The sequence below is a fragment of the Hibiscus syriacus genome, unplaced genomic scaffold (genome assembly GCF_006381635.1).
Source record: "Hibiscus syriacus cultivar Baekdansim isolate YM2019G1 unplaced genomic scaffold, ASM638163v2 tig00005406_pilon, whole genome shotgun sequence".
NCBI classification, from domain to species: domain Eukaryota; kingdom Viridiplantae; phylum Streptophyta; class Magnoliopsida; order Malvales; family Malvaceae; genus Hibiscus; species Hibiscus syriacus.
Window position 1 is genome coordinate 1668587 of NW_024062056.1, and position 16351 is coordinate 1684937.

A 16351-nucleotide genomic window follows, 5' to 3' on the forward strand; every position below is an offset into this window, starting at 1 on the left:
TTAGATAAATTTCATGTTAATTTACTTTAATATAAACTTAAATGAATATTTTATTCATTTAATTGGAAAAAAACTAATTTACCCTTAATAAAACTTCATATTTACCATCAAAGCAAGTTACATCAACTTATAATCTTCCAAAAGTCAAAGATGAACAAAATATTTCCCACTTTACCATTTTCCCCATTTTCCCCATGCAACTTTCTAAAAATTACAATATTGTCACTTTAATCCAACGATCTAGATTTAACATGGAATTAAATCTTCAAATCCAATTGTTTATATTATTTTCCATCATTATAAAATGTGGAAATAATATTTTTAAGCCTAATTTATCATCCTTCAATTTTTCCAAAATTTCTATTAGATACGATTTACCGAATTTTTACCGAACTTTAACACTTCTTAGTTTTTAACACAATTTCCAGATCAAGAATATTATTTCAATAAAACCCCAATTTCAAGAGTAAACTATACATTTATGGAATAAAAATTCTTTTTTGGAAATTACCACTTAAGTCCTTAAAGTTTTCTTAATTTTCTACTTTGGCCATAGACTTTTAAAATTTACATTTTGGTCACTAACCATAATTTTGGGGTATTAAAATACTTCCCATTAAGAAAATTTGTCCTCAAATTTTAAGACGCACCTGTTGTGAAGAGGTGTGGATATTGATTCCTCAAGTCCTTTTTTCTTTCTCAAGTAGCTTCATCGAGTTTATGATTTCGCCAAAGCACTTTAACTAGAGGAATTGTCTTGAAATGTATTTTTTTTTATTTCTTGAGCCAAAATCTGTACTGGTTTATCTTCGTAAGTCAATTATGGTTGGATCTCAATTTCCTCTAGTGTAATCACATGTGAAGGATTCGATCGATACTTTCTAAGCATCGACACATGAAAAACATTATGAACTTTGTCTAACTCTGAAGGTAATACTAACTGGTAGGCCACCGGGCTGACTCTCTTTAAGATCTCATAACGTCCAATGAATCTTGGACTAAATTTTTCTTTGAGCCCAAAACGCAATATCTTTTTCCAATGTGATACTTTAAAAAAGACTTTATCACCTTCATGGAATTCAATATTTTTTCGCTTCAAGTTTGCATAAGACTTCTGTCGATCAGATGCTATCTTGAGATTATCTTGAATTATCCTCACTTTATCCTTGACTTCCTTCAATAAATTAGGGCTAATAAGATCCCGATCTTTTAACTCGAACCAATTTAATGGTGTTCAACACTTTCTTCTATATAAAGCTTCGTACGGAGCCATCTTGATGCTCGATTCACAACTGTTGTTATAGGAATATTCTTATAAAGGAAAATACTTTTCCCACGATCCCTTGAATTCAATCACACTTGCCTCATCATATCCTCTAATATCTGGATAGTCTGCTCTGACTGACCATCCGTCTGTGGATGAAAGGCCGTATTGAAATTCAATCGAGTACACAATGTTTTATGCAAAGAATTCCAAAATATTGATGTGAACCTTGGATCCCTGTCAGATACTATCAAAACTGGCACTCCATGCAGTCAAACTATCTCTTTATATACAACTATGCATACTTATCTAATGAATAGTTCATTCACACTGGAATGAAATGTGCCGACTTAGTTAACCCACCAACTATCACCCAAATGGAATCATTCTTATTTGGTGTCAAAGGTAACCCTATAACAAAATACATAGTGACTCTTTCCCACTTCCACTATGGAATTAAAATCTGTTGCAACAATCCTGAAGGTACTTGATGTTCAGCTTTTACTTGTTGACAAATAAGGCATGTAGCAACAAACTCAGTGATAGCTCTTTTCATGCCAGGCCATCAAAATCGATTCTTTAAATTCTGATATATCTTGTTCCCGCCTGGGTGCATAGTCAGTGAACTATAATGTGCTTAAGAAATGATGTATTTCTTCAACTCATCATCATGCAGAATGCATATTCTTCCTCGGTAATGTAAACAACCATCAGACTTGACTTCTAAGTCTTTAGTCTCACCGTTTCCACTTGTGTAATCCTTTCCAAGCATCTCCCGTCTTTCTTTTATCCGATCTAGAAGCATCAGATTTATTCTTAATTCAACCAATAGTGCGCCATTTTCCTTTAAAGATAAACACGCGTTTAAAGTTTGTAAAGCTACAAAAGTCTTTCGACTAGGTGCATCTACTACTACATTTTCCTTCCCTGGTTGATAATAAATTACCAAATCATAATCCTTCAAGAGTTCTATCCATCTTCTCTACCTCAAGTTCAGCTCTCGAGTCAACAAATACTTTACACTTTTTTATAATCCGTGTAGATCTAGCACCACTCACTTTACATAATAATGCTAAATCTTTAGTGCAAATACAACTGCTTCCAACTCAAGATCAAGTGTGGGATAATTTATCTCGTGCGTCTTTAGTTATCGGGAAGCATAATCTACAACTTTACCTTCTTGCATAAGTACACAACCTAAACCATTATGAGATGTATCGCTATATAACGCATACTCTTTAACAGATTCTGGTTGTACCAGCACTGGTGTTTCCGTTAAAATCTTCTTTAGAGTTTCAAAACTCTCTTGGCATTTCTTGGAACAACTAAATGGAACATGTTTTCTCAAGATCTCGGTCAACAGAGAAGTAATCATCGAAAAGTTCTTCACAAACCTTCGATAATAACCAGAAAATCCTAAGAAGCTTCAAATCTATGCAATATTCTTTGGGGGTTTCCACTCCACTATCGCCTGAACTTTCTTAGGATCAACCCTCATGCCTTCTGCCGAGACCACATGACCAAGAAAAGAAAATTCTGACAGCCAAAACTCACACATTGATAGCTTGGCATATAATTTTTTCTCCTTAAGGATCTCGAGCACCGTACGAAGGTGAGCATCATGCTCTTTATTTATCCTTGAGTAAACCAGAATGTCATCAATAAATACCATCATGAACTGATCCAAGTAAGGCTGAAATACTCAGTTCATCAAATCCATGAATGCTACCGGAGCATTGGTCAAAACGAATGGCATCACCATAAACTTGTAGTGCCCATACCATATTTTGAAAGTTGTCTTCGGAATATCTTTGTCCTTAATCTTTAATTTATGATATTCCGATTGAAGATCAATCTTAGAGAAAACTGCTACTCCTTTAAACTGGTTAAACAAGTCATTAATCCTCGGAAAAGGATATTTGTTCTTCATAATTACTTTGTTTAACTGACGATTATCTATACATAATCGTATGGATCCGTCTTTCTTTTTCACAAACAACATCAGTGCTCCTCAAGGTGAAAAACTCGATCTAATGAATCCTCAATCTAAAATTTCTTGTAATTGAGACTTTAATTCCCTTAATTATTTTGGGGCCATTCGATAAGGAGCCATCGAAATAGGCGATGTACCTGGAAATACATCAATACCAAACTCCACTTCTTTATCAGGTGGTAATCCATGTAATTCATCAGGAAACACCTCTGGATACTATCACACTGTTGGAATGTCTTCCAACTTAACTTTCGCACCTCTTGTATCCACCACATTCACTAAAATTGCTTGACATCCTTGTGACAACAATTTCTTAACAGTAAATTCTGAAATCACATTAGATAAGGCATTCACCCATTCTCAAACAAATATTATCTGTGAACCTTTTGCATCCTTTAAAAAAATCTCTATAAACGAAAATCTACCAAGCCATAGTAGGAAGATAACCAATCCATGCCTAAGATTATTCCAAACTCCTCAAAAGGTAATTCCAATAGATTTGCATGAAAATCTACCTTCTGTATCTTTATCAGACAATTCTTATATATCCAACGAATCCTCACACTATGGCCCAACGGATTGATTGCCACAATATCACTAGAAATAGGTTATAAAGAAATTCCCCTATCTCTAACTAGCCTTACGCTAATGTAAGAGTAAGTAGAACCAGGATCTATCAACACAAAAACAGGTTCATCAAAGAGATAAAAGGTACTTGCGATAATTTCTAGAGCATCTCGATCATCATCAGTCTTGATATGATAAACTCGAGAAATAGCCATGCGTTTACGATTTGATACAACCTTGAATGTTCCTGGTTTCTATCCTTTTTATAACCACCTCACTATGGTACTGCTACTGACTGGTCTGGATAAAGTTCTGGACATTTATTTCTATAATGTCCAGCTTGCTTGCAATGATAACATTTTCCTTCCATGAACCGACACTGATCGAAATGATTATTTCCACAATACTCACATTCTGGTTTAGGAAGAGATCCCAAACCTTTAATATCTTCCAAAGCTATATGTTTCTGCTACTGACCCTTGTTGCGTTTGGAAAATGGTTCAGAGTAAGAGTTTCCAAACCTTTTGGTTGTCTGAGCCTTTTTCTCCTCCAGATCTTCAAGGTCAACTTTTTCGCCTCTAGAAAATCCATTTTTGTTGGAAAATGCTGAGGAGGCATAACGTTTCTACTACTGACTCGTACTGCGATTGTATTCCACCACACATCAGTTTGTTCCATCAGTAGAGACACCACTCCTTCCAGCTTTCTTGATCATCACAAGGAATTCTATTCAATATGTTCTTAACATCATTCAATCAGTAATCGACGACCATTAGATCAACATCTGTACCACCTCAAAATTTAGGTGCTCTCATTTTCCTCAATTCTTTTATAACCGATACTTGTACCCGACGATTAATAATGTTATCCAAAGCTTACAAGAACAACCCCCAATCTTGAACATGCATATCCTCCTGCTGATTCATATTAGGCGGCTATACATGAGGCTGAGCAAGAGGTGGATTTTGGTTCACCTCATTACTCCCACTTTGTGTAAGAGTTACATGCTCAGCTGTCCTACTAGATTCCTGATGATCCGATATCTGAACATAGTTAAAATCATCTATCATTAGTAAGGAGTAAATTTACTAAATAATAAGTGTCACAACATATATACAATTAAAAGTTAAATTTTGCATCCTAGTGTCATGTATACATTCTTAGCTTGATATAGACTAATTCCATGTCTAGAAACGACTAAACTTATAGCTATGATACCAATAAGTGTAACATCTACGACCTATATACTAATGCCAATACGTTATAGATGTCACATGAATTACTTAAAACATTTCTCAACTCAAAAGTGATTTAAAATTTATTTTCTCCAAATTGTAATTAAAAATATAAAATATTAAATCGCATAAAATTATCAATGATATTTAAAACACATATTAATATCAAATACGTCCATTTATAAAAGTAATACTAGTTAATATTATCCATGATGAAATAGAGTAAAACAATTTAGTTTAGCCATTATAAACTAGTTCCAAAATAGTTCAACAAAGAACCTATAATATTCATAAGTACATGCCACTAACTAAGTCAAAATCACATAAAAAATGTCTTATAAAAGTAATACTTGTTAATATACTACTCGATGCTCGGTGTTGCTCAATACTCCTTACTTCTATTCTGATCTTTAACCATACGTGGAAACCATCACACACTAAGTATATACTTAGTGAGGTAATTAAAATAATAAACAGTGCAATACAACTCATTAAATGTAATTGCTTTCCAACGCACTAAGATCATCTTACCTGCATGTTCAATAATTCACTATAATTAACATGACAATGATATAAGTATAATCAATTTCACCAATAAGTATAGCCCAAATTATTATTAATCCATGAGGAACCCGGTGTAGGAGTCAAATATAGCACAATAATGCTGAGGTCGAGCCTTGCTCACCTAATAATGCACCGTAGTGCTGAGGTCGGGCCTTGCCCACCTGACTTGTTCTATGTGTCTTCACTAGACACTCTAGTACTACTTAAATTTGTAGCTGCTAGACTAACATACTTGGGCATCTAGTCATGAATTAAGTCATCGATGGCAACGTATATCGATATGGTTTTAGCGATGGGCAGTTCATACCCGAATTACCATCCATAGCATATCATTACAATATGAGTAACCAATGCATTATATTTTCAATCTTGACATTTTTAGGATATGTCAATAAAATGATGAATGACATAAAATTTCATGCTAATAATAATAAAAAATAAGGTAGTCTCATCGCAAGTCTTTCTACTGATGTATACAACATCCATGTATAATATCATGATTGCATTGCACTCATCTTGACACTTTATAAATATATAAAAAAATATTAGCTCCACTAAGCTTCTAACTTGTTCCTTTTTATAAACGATTAGTTCCGAACACGAAACAAGTCGCGATATGTACAAAGTTACAAATTATATTGATACATATGTTAGTATTGTACTCACCTTGACACTTTATATAGCAAAATATTAGCCCCACTAAGCTTCTAACTTGTACCTTTTATAAACGATTAGTTTCGAACACAAAATCAGTCACGATATGTACAAAGTCACAAATTATATCAATACATATGTTAGTATTGTACTAACATTAATACATTTCCAAAATAAAATCCATAATCATACTTGAAACTTATTCACTATCAAAATATTTCAACACTTATTAATTCTTCTAGTTATGCAACCAACTTTTGCAGCTTATATAAAATGGTCATTCACCAGTTTATTACTTAAAGTTGCAATACAAAAATTCCAACATTGAAATAATTACCACCCAAGTACATTTACAAAGGTATAATTACATTTAAACACTCCAAAATTTTCAAATATTACATATAAATCACTAAACTTTCCAAATTTCTATAATGATCCAATTTCACATCATAACTCTCATTTCAATTCATAAACAACAATTTTAGTACAACACATCAACTATAGAACAATTACACAACAACCCATGATTTTTTTAAAATTATCAATTTGGTCCCCTAACTTTTGAAAATTACCAAATGGTCCCCAAATTAAGCGATGGCCTAAAGTTACAAAGTTCCTAGATTAGTTTTTTCATGATTTTACTCGATTTTGGTTCGATTCAAGCATGAAATCAACCTCCATCCAACCTTACAATGTCTCTAAAATCAAATCCCTAATCAAATTTCATCAAAACATAAAGTTCCTCAACTTAATAGTTTGGTTGAATCTTAAGGAAACATTTCTAGGAAGATTTAACATGTTTAAATCATCAAATAAGCTTGAAAATGAATCTACAATCTCAAAACATCAAGATTCATTATCAATTCCATAAACCCTAATATGAACATAAACCCTAGAATTTGAGATCTTTGAAATCAAGCAAGATTAATAAGAACAAATGGTTCCAAAAGATAACATTTTTTCGCGTTGAACAATTTTTTATCTTATGGCATAACCCAAAATCCAAAGGAAATTGCTAAAAAATTGAAAATAAACTTTCTCTCACCCTTGGAGAAGTTCACAGCTTGACGAAGAAAATATGAACAAGGTTTCATGAAATTTTAGATAAATTTCATGTTAATTTACCTTTAATTTAAAATGAATATTTTATTCATTTAATTGGGAAAAAAACTAATTTACCCTTAATGAAACTCCATATTTACCATCAAACCAAGTCACATCAACCTTATCATCTTCCAAAAGTCAAAGATGAACAAAATATTTCCCACTTTACCATTTTCCCCATGCAACTTTCTAAAAATTACAATCTTGTGACTTTAATCTAACGATCCAGATTTAACATGGAATTAAATCTTCAAATCCAATGGTTTATATTATTTTCCATCATTCTAAAATTTGGAAATAATATTTTTAAGCCTAATTTATTATCCTTCATTTTTTTCCAAAATTTCTATTAGATCTGATTTACCGAATTTTTACCGAACTCTAACACTTCCTAGTTTTTAACACAATTTCCAGATCAAGAATATGATTTCAATAAAACCCCAATTTCAAGAGTAAACTATACATTTATGGAATAAAAATTCTTTTTGGGAAAATTACAACTTAGGTCCCTATATTTTTCTTAATTTTCTACTTTGACTACTAAACTTTTAAAATTTACATTTTGGTCACTAACCAAAATTTTGGGTTATTAAAATTCTTCCCCTTTAAGAAAATTTGTCATCAAATTTTAAGACGTACCTGATGTGAAGAGGTGTGGATATTGCTTCCTCAAGTCCTCATTTCTTTCCTAAGTAGCTTCCTCGACTTTATGATTTTGCCAAAGCACTTTAACTAGAGGAATCATCTTGCTATGAATTTCTTTGATTTTTCGAGCCAAAATTTGTACTGGTTCATTTTCATTAGTCAATTCTGGCTGGATCTCAATTTTCTTTGGTGTAATAACATGTGAAGGATTTGATCGAATCTTTCTAAGCATCGACACATGAAAAACATTATGAACGTTGTCTAACTCTGAAGGTAATGCTAACTCGTAGGCCACCAGTCGAACTCTCTTTAAGATCTCATAAGTTCCAATGAATCTTGGACTTAATTTTTTTTGAGCCCAAAACACATTATCTTTTTCCAATGTGATACTTTAAGAAAGACTTTATCACCTTAATGGAATATAATATTTTTTCGCTTCAAGTTTGCATAAGACTTCTGTCTATCAGATGCTATCTTGAGATTATCTTGAATTATCCTCACTTTATCCTTGATCGCCTTCAATAAATTAGGGCTAATAAGATCCCGATCTTTTAACTCGAACCAATTTAATGGTGTTCGACACTTTCTTCCATATAAAGCTTCGTACGGAGCCATCTTGATGCTCGATTGATAACTATTATGTAGGAGAATTCTTCTAAAGGAAAATACTTTTCCCACGATCCCATGAACTCAATCAAACATGCCCTCAGCATATCCTCTAATATATAGATACTCCGCTTTGACTGACCATCCGTCTGTGGATGAAAGGTCGTACTGAAATTCAATCGAGTACCTAATGCTTTATGCAAAGAATTCCAAAATCTTGATGTGAACCTTGGATCCCTGTCAGATACTATAAATACTGGCACTCCATGCAGTCGAACTATCTCTTTTATATACAACTCTGCATACTTATATAATGAATAGTTCATTCACACTGGAATGAATTATGCCGACTTAGTTAACCCATCAACTATCACCAAAATGGAATCATTTTTATTTGGTGCCAAAGGTAACCCTATAAAAAAATGCATAGCGACTCTTTCCCACTTACACTATGGAATTGAAATCGGTTGCAACAATCCTGAAGGTACTTGATGTTCAGCTTTTACTTGTTGACATGTCAGACATATAGCAACAAACTTAGTGATAGCTCTTTTCATGCCAGGCCACCACAATCAATTCTTTAAATCCTGATATATGTTGTTCCAGAATGGGTGCATAGTTAGTGAACTATAATGTGTTTTAGAAATAATGTCTTTCTTCAACTCATCATCATGCGAAATGCATATTCTTTCTCGGTAATGAAAACATCCATCAGACTTGACTTCAAAGTCTTTAGTCTCACCTTTTTCCACTTGTGAAATCCTTTCCAAGCATCTCCCGTCTTTCTTTTCTATCTCTTTTATCCGATCTAGAAGCATCGACTTTATCCTTAATTCAACCAGCAGAGCGTCATTTTCCTTTAAAGATAAACACACGTTTAAAGTTCGCAAAGCTGTAAAAGTCTTCCTAGTAAGTGCATCTGCTACTACATTTTCCTTCCCTGGATGATAATCAATGAGCAAATCATAATCCTTCAAGAGTTCTATCCATCTTCTCTATCTCAAGTTTAGCCATTTTTGAAGCAACATAAACTTTACACTTTTTTATGATCCGTGTAGATGTAGCACCACTCATTGTAAAAATAATTATGCTAAATCTTTAGTGCAAATAGAATTGCTTCCAACTTAAGATCATGTGTAGGATAATTTTTCTCACGCGTCTTTAGTTTTTAGGAAGAATAAGCTACAACTTTACCTTCTTGCATAAGTACACAACCTAAACTATTATGAGGTGCATCGCTATATAACGCATACTCTTTAACAGATTCTGGTTGTACCAGCACTGGTGCTCCCGTTAAAATCTTCTTTAGAGTTTCAAAACTCTCTTGGCATTTCTCGGTCCAAATAAATGGAACATATTTTTTCAAGAGCTTGGTCAACAGAGAAGAAATCATCGAAAAATTTCTTCACAAACCTTCGATAATAACCAACAAATCCTACGAAGCTTCAAATCTCTGCAGCATTCATTAGGGATTTCCACTTTGTTATCGCCTGAACTTTCTTAGGATCAACCCATATGCCTTTTTTCGAGGCCACATGACCAAGAAAAACAACTTCTGACAGCCAAAACTCACACTTTGATAGCTTGGCATATAATTTTTTCTCCTTAAGGATCTCGAGCACCGTACGAAGGTGAGCATCATGCTCTTTATTTGTACTCGAGTAAACCAGAATGTCATCAATAAATACCACCACAAACTGATCCAAGTAAGGCTGAAATACTCAGTTCATCAAATCCATGAATGCTGCCGGAGCATTGGTCAAAACAAACGACATCACTACGAACTTGTAGTGACCATACCATATTTTGAAAGTTGTCTTTGGAATATCTTTCTCTTTAATCTTTAATTGGTGATATTCCGATTGAAGATCAATCTTAGAGAAAACTGCTACTCCCTTAAGCTGGTCAAACAAGTCATCAATCCTCATAAGAGGATATTTGTTCTTGATAATTACTTTGTTTAACTGATGATTATCTATACATAATCGTATGGATTCGTCTTTCTTTTTCACAAATAACATCGGTGCTCCCCAAGGTGAAACACTCGGTCTAATGATTCCTCGATCTAGAAGTTCTTGCAATTGAGACTTTAATTCCCTTAATTATGTTGGGCCCATTCGATAAGGAGCCATCGCAATAGGCGATGTACTTGGAAATACATCAATACCAAACTCCACTTCTCTATCAGGATGTAATCAATATAATTCATCAGGAAACACCTCTAGATACTCTCACACTATTGGAATGTCTTCAATTTTAACTTTCACAGCTCTTGTATCCACCACATTCACAAAAATTGTTTGATATCCTTGTGATAGTTATTTCTTAGATGTAAAGGCTGAAATCACATTAGCTAAGGCATTCACCCTTTCTCCAACAAATATCATCTCTGGACCTTTTGCATCATTTAAAAAATCTCTTTAAACGAAAATCTACCCAACCATATTAGTAAGATAGCCAATCCATGCCTAAGATTATTCCAAACTCCTCAAAAGGTAATTCTAACAGATTTTCAGGAAAATCTATCTCATGTATCTTTATCGGACAATTCTTACATATCAAACGAATCCTCACACTATAGACCAACAAATTGATTGCGACAATATCACTAGAAATAGGTTATAAAGAAATTCCCCTATCTCTAACCAACCTTACGCTAATGTAAGACTAAGTAGAACCAGGATCTATCAACACAAAAACATGTTCATCAAAGAGATAAAAGGTACTTGCGATAATTTCTAGAGCATCTCGATCATCATCAGTCTTGATATGATAAACACAAGAAATAATAATACGTTTATGATTCGATGCAACCTCGAATGTTCCTGGTTTTCTATCTTTTTTATATCCATCTCGTTGAGGTATTGGTACTGACTGGTCTGGATAAAGTTCTAGAAATTTATTTCTATAATGTCCAGCTTGCTTGCAATGATAGCATTTCCTTCAATGAACCGACACTGACCGAAATGATTCATTCCACAATACTCATATTCTGGTTTAGGGCGAGATCCCCAACCTTTAATATCTTCCAAAGTTGTCTATGTGTGCCTAAGCTTTCCTCCATAAAATTCCTTTTTTTTGAAGATGCTGAGGAGGCATAACTTTTCTACTACTGACCCTTGTTGCGTTTGGAAAATGGTTCAGAGTAAGAGTTTCCAAACCTTTTGCTTGTCTGAGCCTTTTTCGCCTCTAGATCTTCAAGGTCAACTTTTTCTCCTACAAAAAATCCCTTTTTGTTAGAAGATGTTGAGGAGGCATAACTTTTTCTGCTACTGACTCATACTGTGACTGTATTCCACCACACATTAGTTTTTTCAATCAGTAGAGACACCACTCCTTCCAGCTTTCTTGATCATCACAAGGAATTCTATTCAATATGTTCTTAACATTATTCAATAAGTAATCGACGACCATCAGATCAACATCTGTATCACCTCAAAATTTAGGTGCTCTCATTTTCCTCAATTCTTTTGGAACCGATACTGGTTCCCGATGATTAATAATGTTATCTAGAGCTTGCAAGAACAACCCCCAATCTTGAATAGGCATGTCCTGTCGATTCAGATTAGATGGCTTTACATGAGGCTGAGCAAGAGGTGGATTTTGGTTCACCTCATTACTCTCACTTTGTGCAAGTGTAACATTCTCAGCTGCCCTACTAGATTCCTGATGATCCGACATCTGAACTTAGTCAAAATCATCTATCATTAGTAAGGATTAACTTTACTAAATAATAAGCATCACAACATATATACAACTATCAGTAAAATTGTGACATCCTAATGGCATGTATACATTCTTAACTTGATAGACTCATTCCATGTCCAGAAACGACAAAACTTGTTGCTATGATACCAATAAATGTAACACCTACTACCTGTATACTTATGCCAATACGTTATAGATGTCACATGAATTACTTAAAATATTTCTCAACTCAAAAGTGATTTAAAATTTATTTTCTCCAAATTGTAATTAATAATATAAAATATTAAATAGCATAAAATTATCAATGATATTTAAAACACATATTAATATCAAATACATCCATTTATAAAAGTAATACTGGTTAATACTACCCATGATGAAATATAGTAAAACAATTTTAGTTTAGCCATTACAAACCAGTTCCAAAATAGTTCAATAGAGAACCTAGAATTTTCATATGTACACATGTCACTAACTAAGTCAAAATAACATAAAAGGACGTCTTATTGATATTGTAATATACTCTTTGATGCTCGGTGTTGCTCAACACTCCTTACTTCTACTCCTGATCTTTACCCATGTGTGAAAATCATCACACACTAATTATATACTTAGTGAGGTAATTAAAATAATAAACAGGGCAATACAACTCATGCATGGAATAAAATTTAATTGTTTTTCAACGCACTAAGACTCTATAGCATGCCATTAATCTAGTGAAATACGTGTCTTGCTCACCTAATAATGCACCGTAGTGCTGAGGTCGGGCCTTGCCCACCTGACTTGTACTATGTGTCTTCACTAGACACTCTAGTATTACTTAAATTTGTAGCTGCTAGACTCTATGGCATGCCATTAATACCACTGAACCTCAATAACATACTTGGGCATCTAGTCATGAATTAAGTCATCGATGGCAACGTATATCGATATGGTTTTAGCAATAGGCACTTCATACCCGAATTATCATCCATGGCATATCATTACAATATGAGTAACCAATGCATTATATTTTAAATCTTGACATTTTTAGGATATGTCAATAATATGATGAATGACATAAAATTTCATGCTAATAATAAGAAAAAATAAGGTAGACTCATCGCAAGTCTTTCTACTAATGTATACAACATCCATGTATAATATCATGCATGCACTGCACTCACATTGACACTTTATAAATATATAACAAAATATTAGCCCTACTAAGCTTCTAACTTGTTCTTTTTTAAAAACGATTTGTTCCAAACACAAAATCAGTCACGATCTATACAAAGTCAGAAATTATATTAGTGTTGTACTAACATAAATACATTTCCAAAACAAAATCCATAATCATACTTGAAACTTATTCACTATCAAAATTTTTCAACACTTATTAATTCTTTTAGTTTTGCCACCAACTTTTGCAACTTATATAAAATGGTCCTTCACAATTTTACCACTTAAAGTTTCAATACCAAAATTTCAGCATTGAAATAATTACCACCCAATACCATTTACTAAGGTAAACACTAAAAACTATTCAAATATCGCATCATATAAATCATTAAACTTTTCAAAGTTCCATAATGATCCGATTTCACATCCTAACTCTCATTTCAATTTCTAAACAGAAATTTCCAGCATATTACATCAACTATAGAACAATTACACAACGACACATGATTTTTCTAAAATTATCGATTTGGTCCCCCAACTTTTTGAAAATTACCAAATGGTCTATAAATTTTTCTAAGGCTTGTAGAATAATTCTTACCTCTTTTCCATCCCTTACATAAGTTTTCCATAATTTTTATCATCCATTTAAGCCATGGCCGAAGTTACAAAGTTCCTATACTAGGTTTTTCATAATTTTTCTTGATTTTGATTCAATTCAAGCATAAAATCAACCTCTATCCAACCTTAAAACATCTCTACAATCAAATCCCTAATCAAATTTCATCAAAACATAAAGTTCCTCAACTTAATAGTTTGGTCGAATCTTAAGGAAACATTTCTATGAAGATTTAACATGTTTTACTCGTCAAACAAGCTTGAAAATGAATCTACAACCTCAAAAACATCAAGATTCATCATCAATTTCATAAACCCTAGAATTTGGGATCTTTGAAATCAAACACAATTAACAAGCATAAATGGTACCAAAAGATAATTTTTTCGCGTAGAACAATTCTTTATCTCACAATATAACCCAAAATCCAAAGGAAATTGCTAAAAAATTGGAAATAAACTTTCTATCACCTTTGGAGGATTTCACAACTTGAAGGAGAAAATATGAACAAGGTTTCATTAAATTTTATATAAATTTCTTGTTAATTTACCTTTAATTTAAGCTTAAATAAATATTTTATTCATTTAATTGGAAAAGACTAATTTAACCTTAATAAAACTTCATATTTACCATCAAACCAAGCCACATCAACCTTATCATCTTCCAAAAGTCAAAGATGAACAAAATATTTCCCACTTTACCATTTTCCACTTTAATCAAACGATCCAAATTTAACATGGAATTAAATCTTCAAATCCAATGGTTTATATTATTTTCCATAATTTTAAAATATGGAAATAATATTTTTAAGCCTAATTTATCATACTTCAATTTTTTTATAAAATTTTTATTCGATCTGATTTACCAAATTTTTACCAGACTTTAACACTTCCTAGTTTTTAACACAATTTCCAGATCAAGAATCTGATTTCAATAAAACCCCACTTTCAAGAGTAAACAATCCATTTATAGAACAAGAATTCAAAATTACATTGGCCACCAAGCATTCAAAATTACATTGTGGTAACTAACCAAAATCTTGGGATATTACAATATTACACCCACACAGAACATTTGTAAAAGGACTAGACCCTCATTTTTTTTAGAAAAAAAGAAAAAGCAAATAACCTTTTTTAGGTATCTTCCATATTTCTTTCAATTTCCAATGTGCGGTTTATGTGTTTTGGTTTTGAAGTAAATATAAAATAAAGTGAGAGGGTTGGTGTTAGGATTTTCAAAAGCTCGAATCAACAACCGGAACGGTTTGCAAAGAGGGGTCGTAATAGTTTTGTGTTTAGGGAGTAAGGAGATTGAAAGATAGAGAATTGCACAACGATTTATAGTGGTTTGAATTTCTCAACCAAAGTTTACGTCCACTACCTTAGCTCCTCACCAAGGATTTTTCCAAAAAAATTCACTAATTTGTTCTTTCTTTTGAGGACAAAGAGATAACCTTACAACTCCCTAGTTTTTCCGGGTTAAACTAGAACCATTCCCCTTTACAAAAGCATAAAATAAGTAAACAAGAAAACCTCTCTAAGGTAGGTGTTTACAAGAATTAAGCTCACAAGAACAAAATATTTACAAGAGAAAGATGAAATAAGAATAAAAAACTCTTCTCTTGTGTTTGATTGCTTGGATGGTTAGTCTCTTGTTTCTTCAAGTGTCCTTAGCTTGTATTTATAGCTTGGAATGTGTTTGAATTTGTATATAGTCGTTGGGGATGTTTTGGAGCCGTTTGGAGATGAGAATACATTAATAAAACAACTTGGAGCGTGGGGGAATCAGTACCCCTTATAGGGAATCGGTTCCCTAAGTGTAAAATTCAAATATTTCGACCGTTGATCATGGGGGAATCGGTTCCCTCCGAGCATTCTGTTTTTCTCGGAGCCAAACTATTCAGGGGGAATCGGTACCCCCTTGGGGGGGGGGAATCAGTTCCCTCTGGACAATCTGGAATTTTTGGCTTTGAAATGGTTCGAAATACTTTGTAAAATTGTTTTAAAAATAGTTTAAGTATAAAACACAATTTTACACTTTAGTAAGGATTAAAATGAACTTTGAAAGACTTTGAGTAATATTTTTATATTCGAATAATTACATCGAATATATTTAGAAAATCTTTTGTAAAATCTTAAAATTCATTTAACTTAATTTGTTATATCGAAATATCAAAATGTTTTCAACAATCTCTCCTTTTTGATATAACAAAACATTTGAGTAATTTTAACATTTTG

At 32.9% G+C, this 16351-nt stretch overlaps 1 protein-coding gene across 1 annotated transcript; it reads right to left on the reverse strand.

Moving 5' to 3' along the window:
- Nucleotides 1-1901: 1901 nt before the first annotated feature.
- Nucleotides 1902-10025, reverse strand: LOC120199218. Its single transcript, XM_039200379.1, has 3 exons — nt 9827-10025; nt 9375-9572; nt 1902-2191 (listed from the first exon to the last, which is right to left on the reverse strand). Exons 1-3 carry the CDS (start codon nt 10023-10025, stop codon nt 1902-1904), a joined length of 687 nt encoding a protein of 228 aa, XP_039056310.1.
- Nucleotides 10026-16351: the final 6326 nt, after the last annotated feature.

Bases quoted from the DNA above. Each gene is read 5' to 3' on its own strand.
- LOC120199218 (XM_039200379.1), bottom strand. From the start codon at position 10,025: ATGATTTCTTCTCTGTTGACCAAGCTCTTGAAAAAATATGTTCCATTT. The intron at 9,573-9,826 runs GTAAAGTTGTAG...ATTATCATCCAG, and splicing joins TTGTGTACTTATGCAAGAAG to GGAAGGAAAATGTAGTAGCA. The intron at 2,192-9,374 runs GTGAGACTAAAG...ATTATCAACCAG, and splicing joins GATTTCACAAGTGGAAAAAG to GGAAGGAAAATGTAGTAGTA.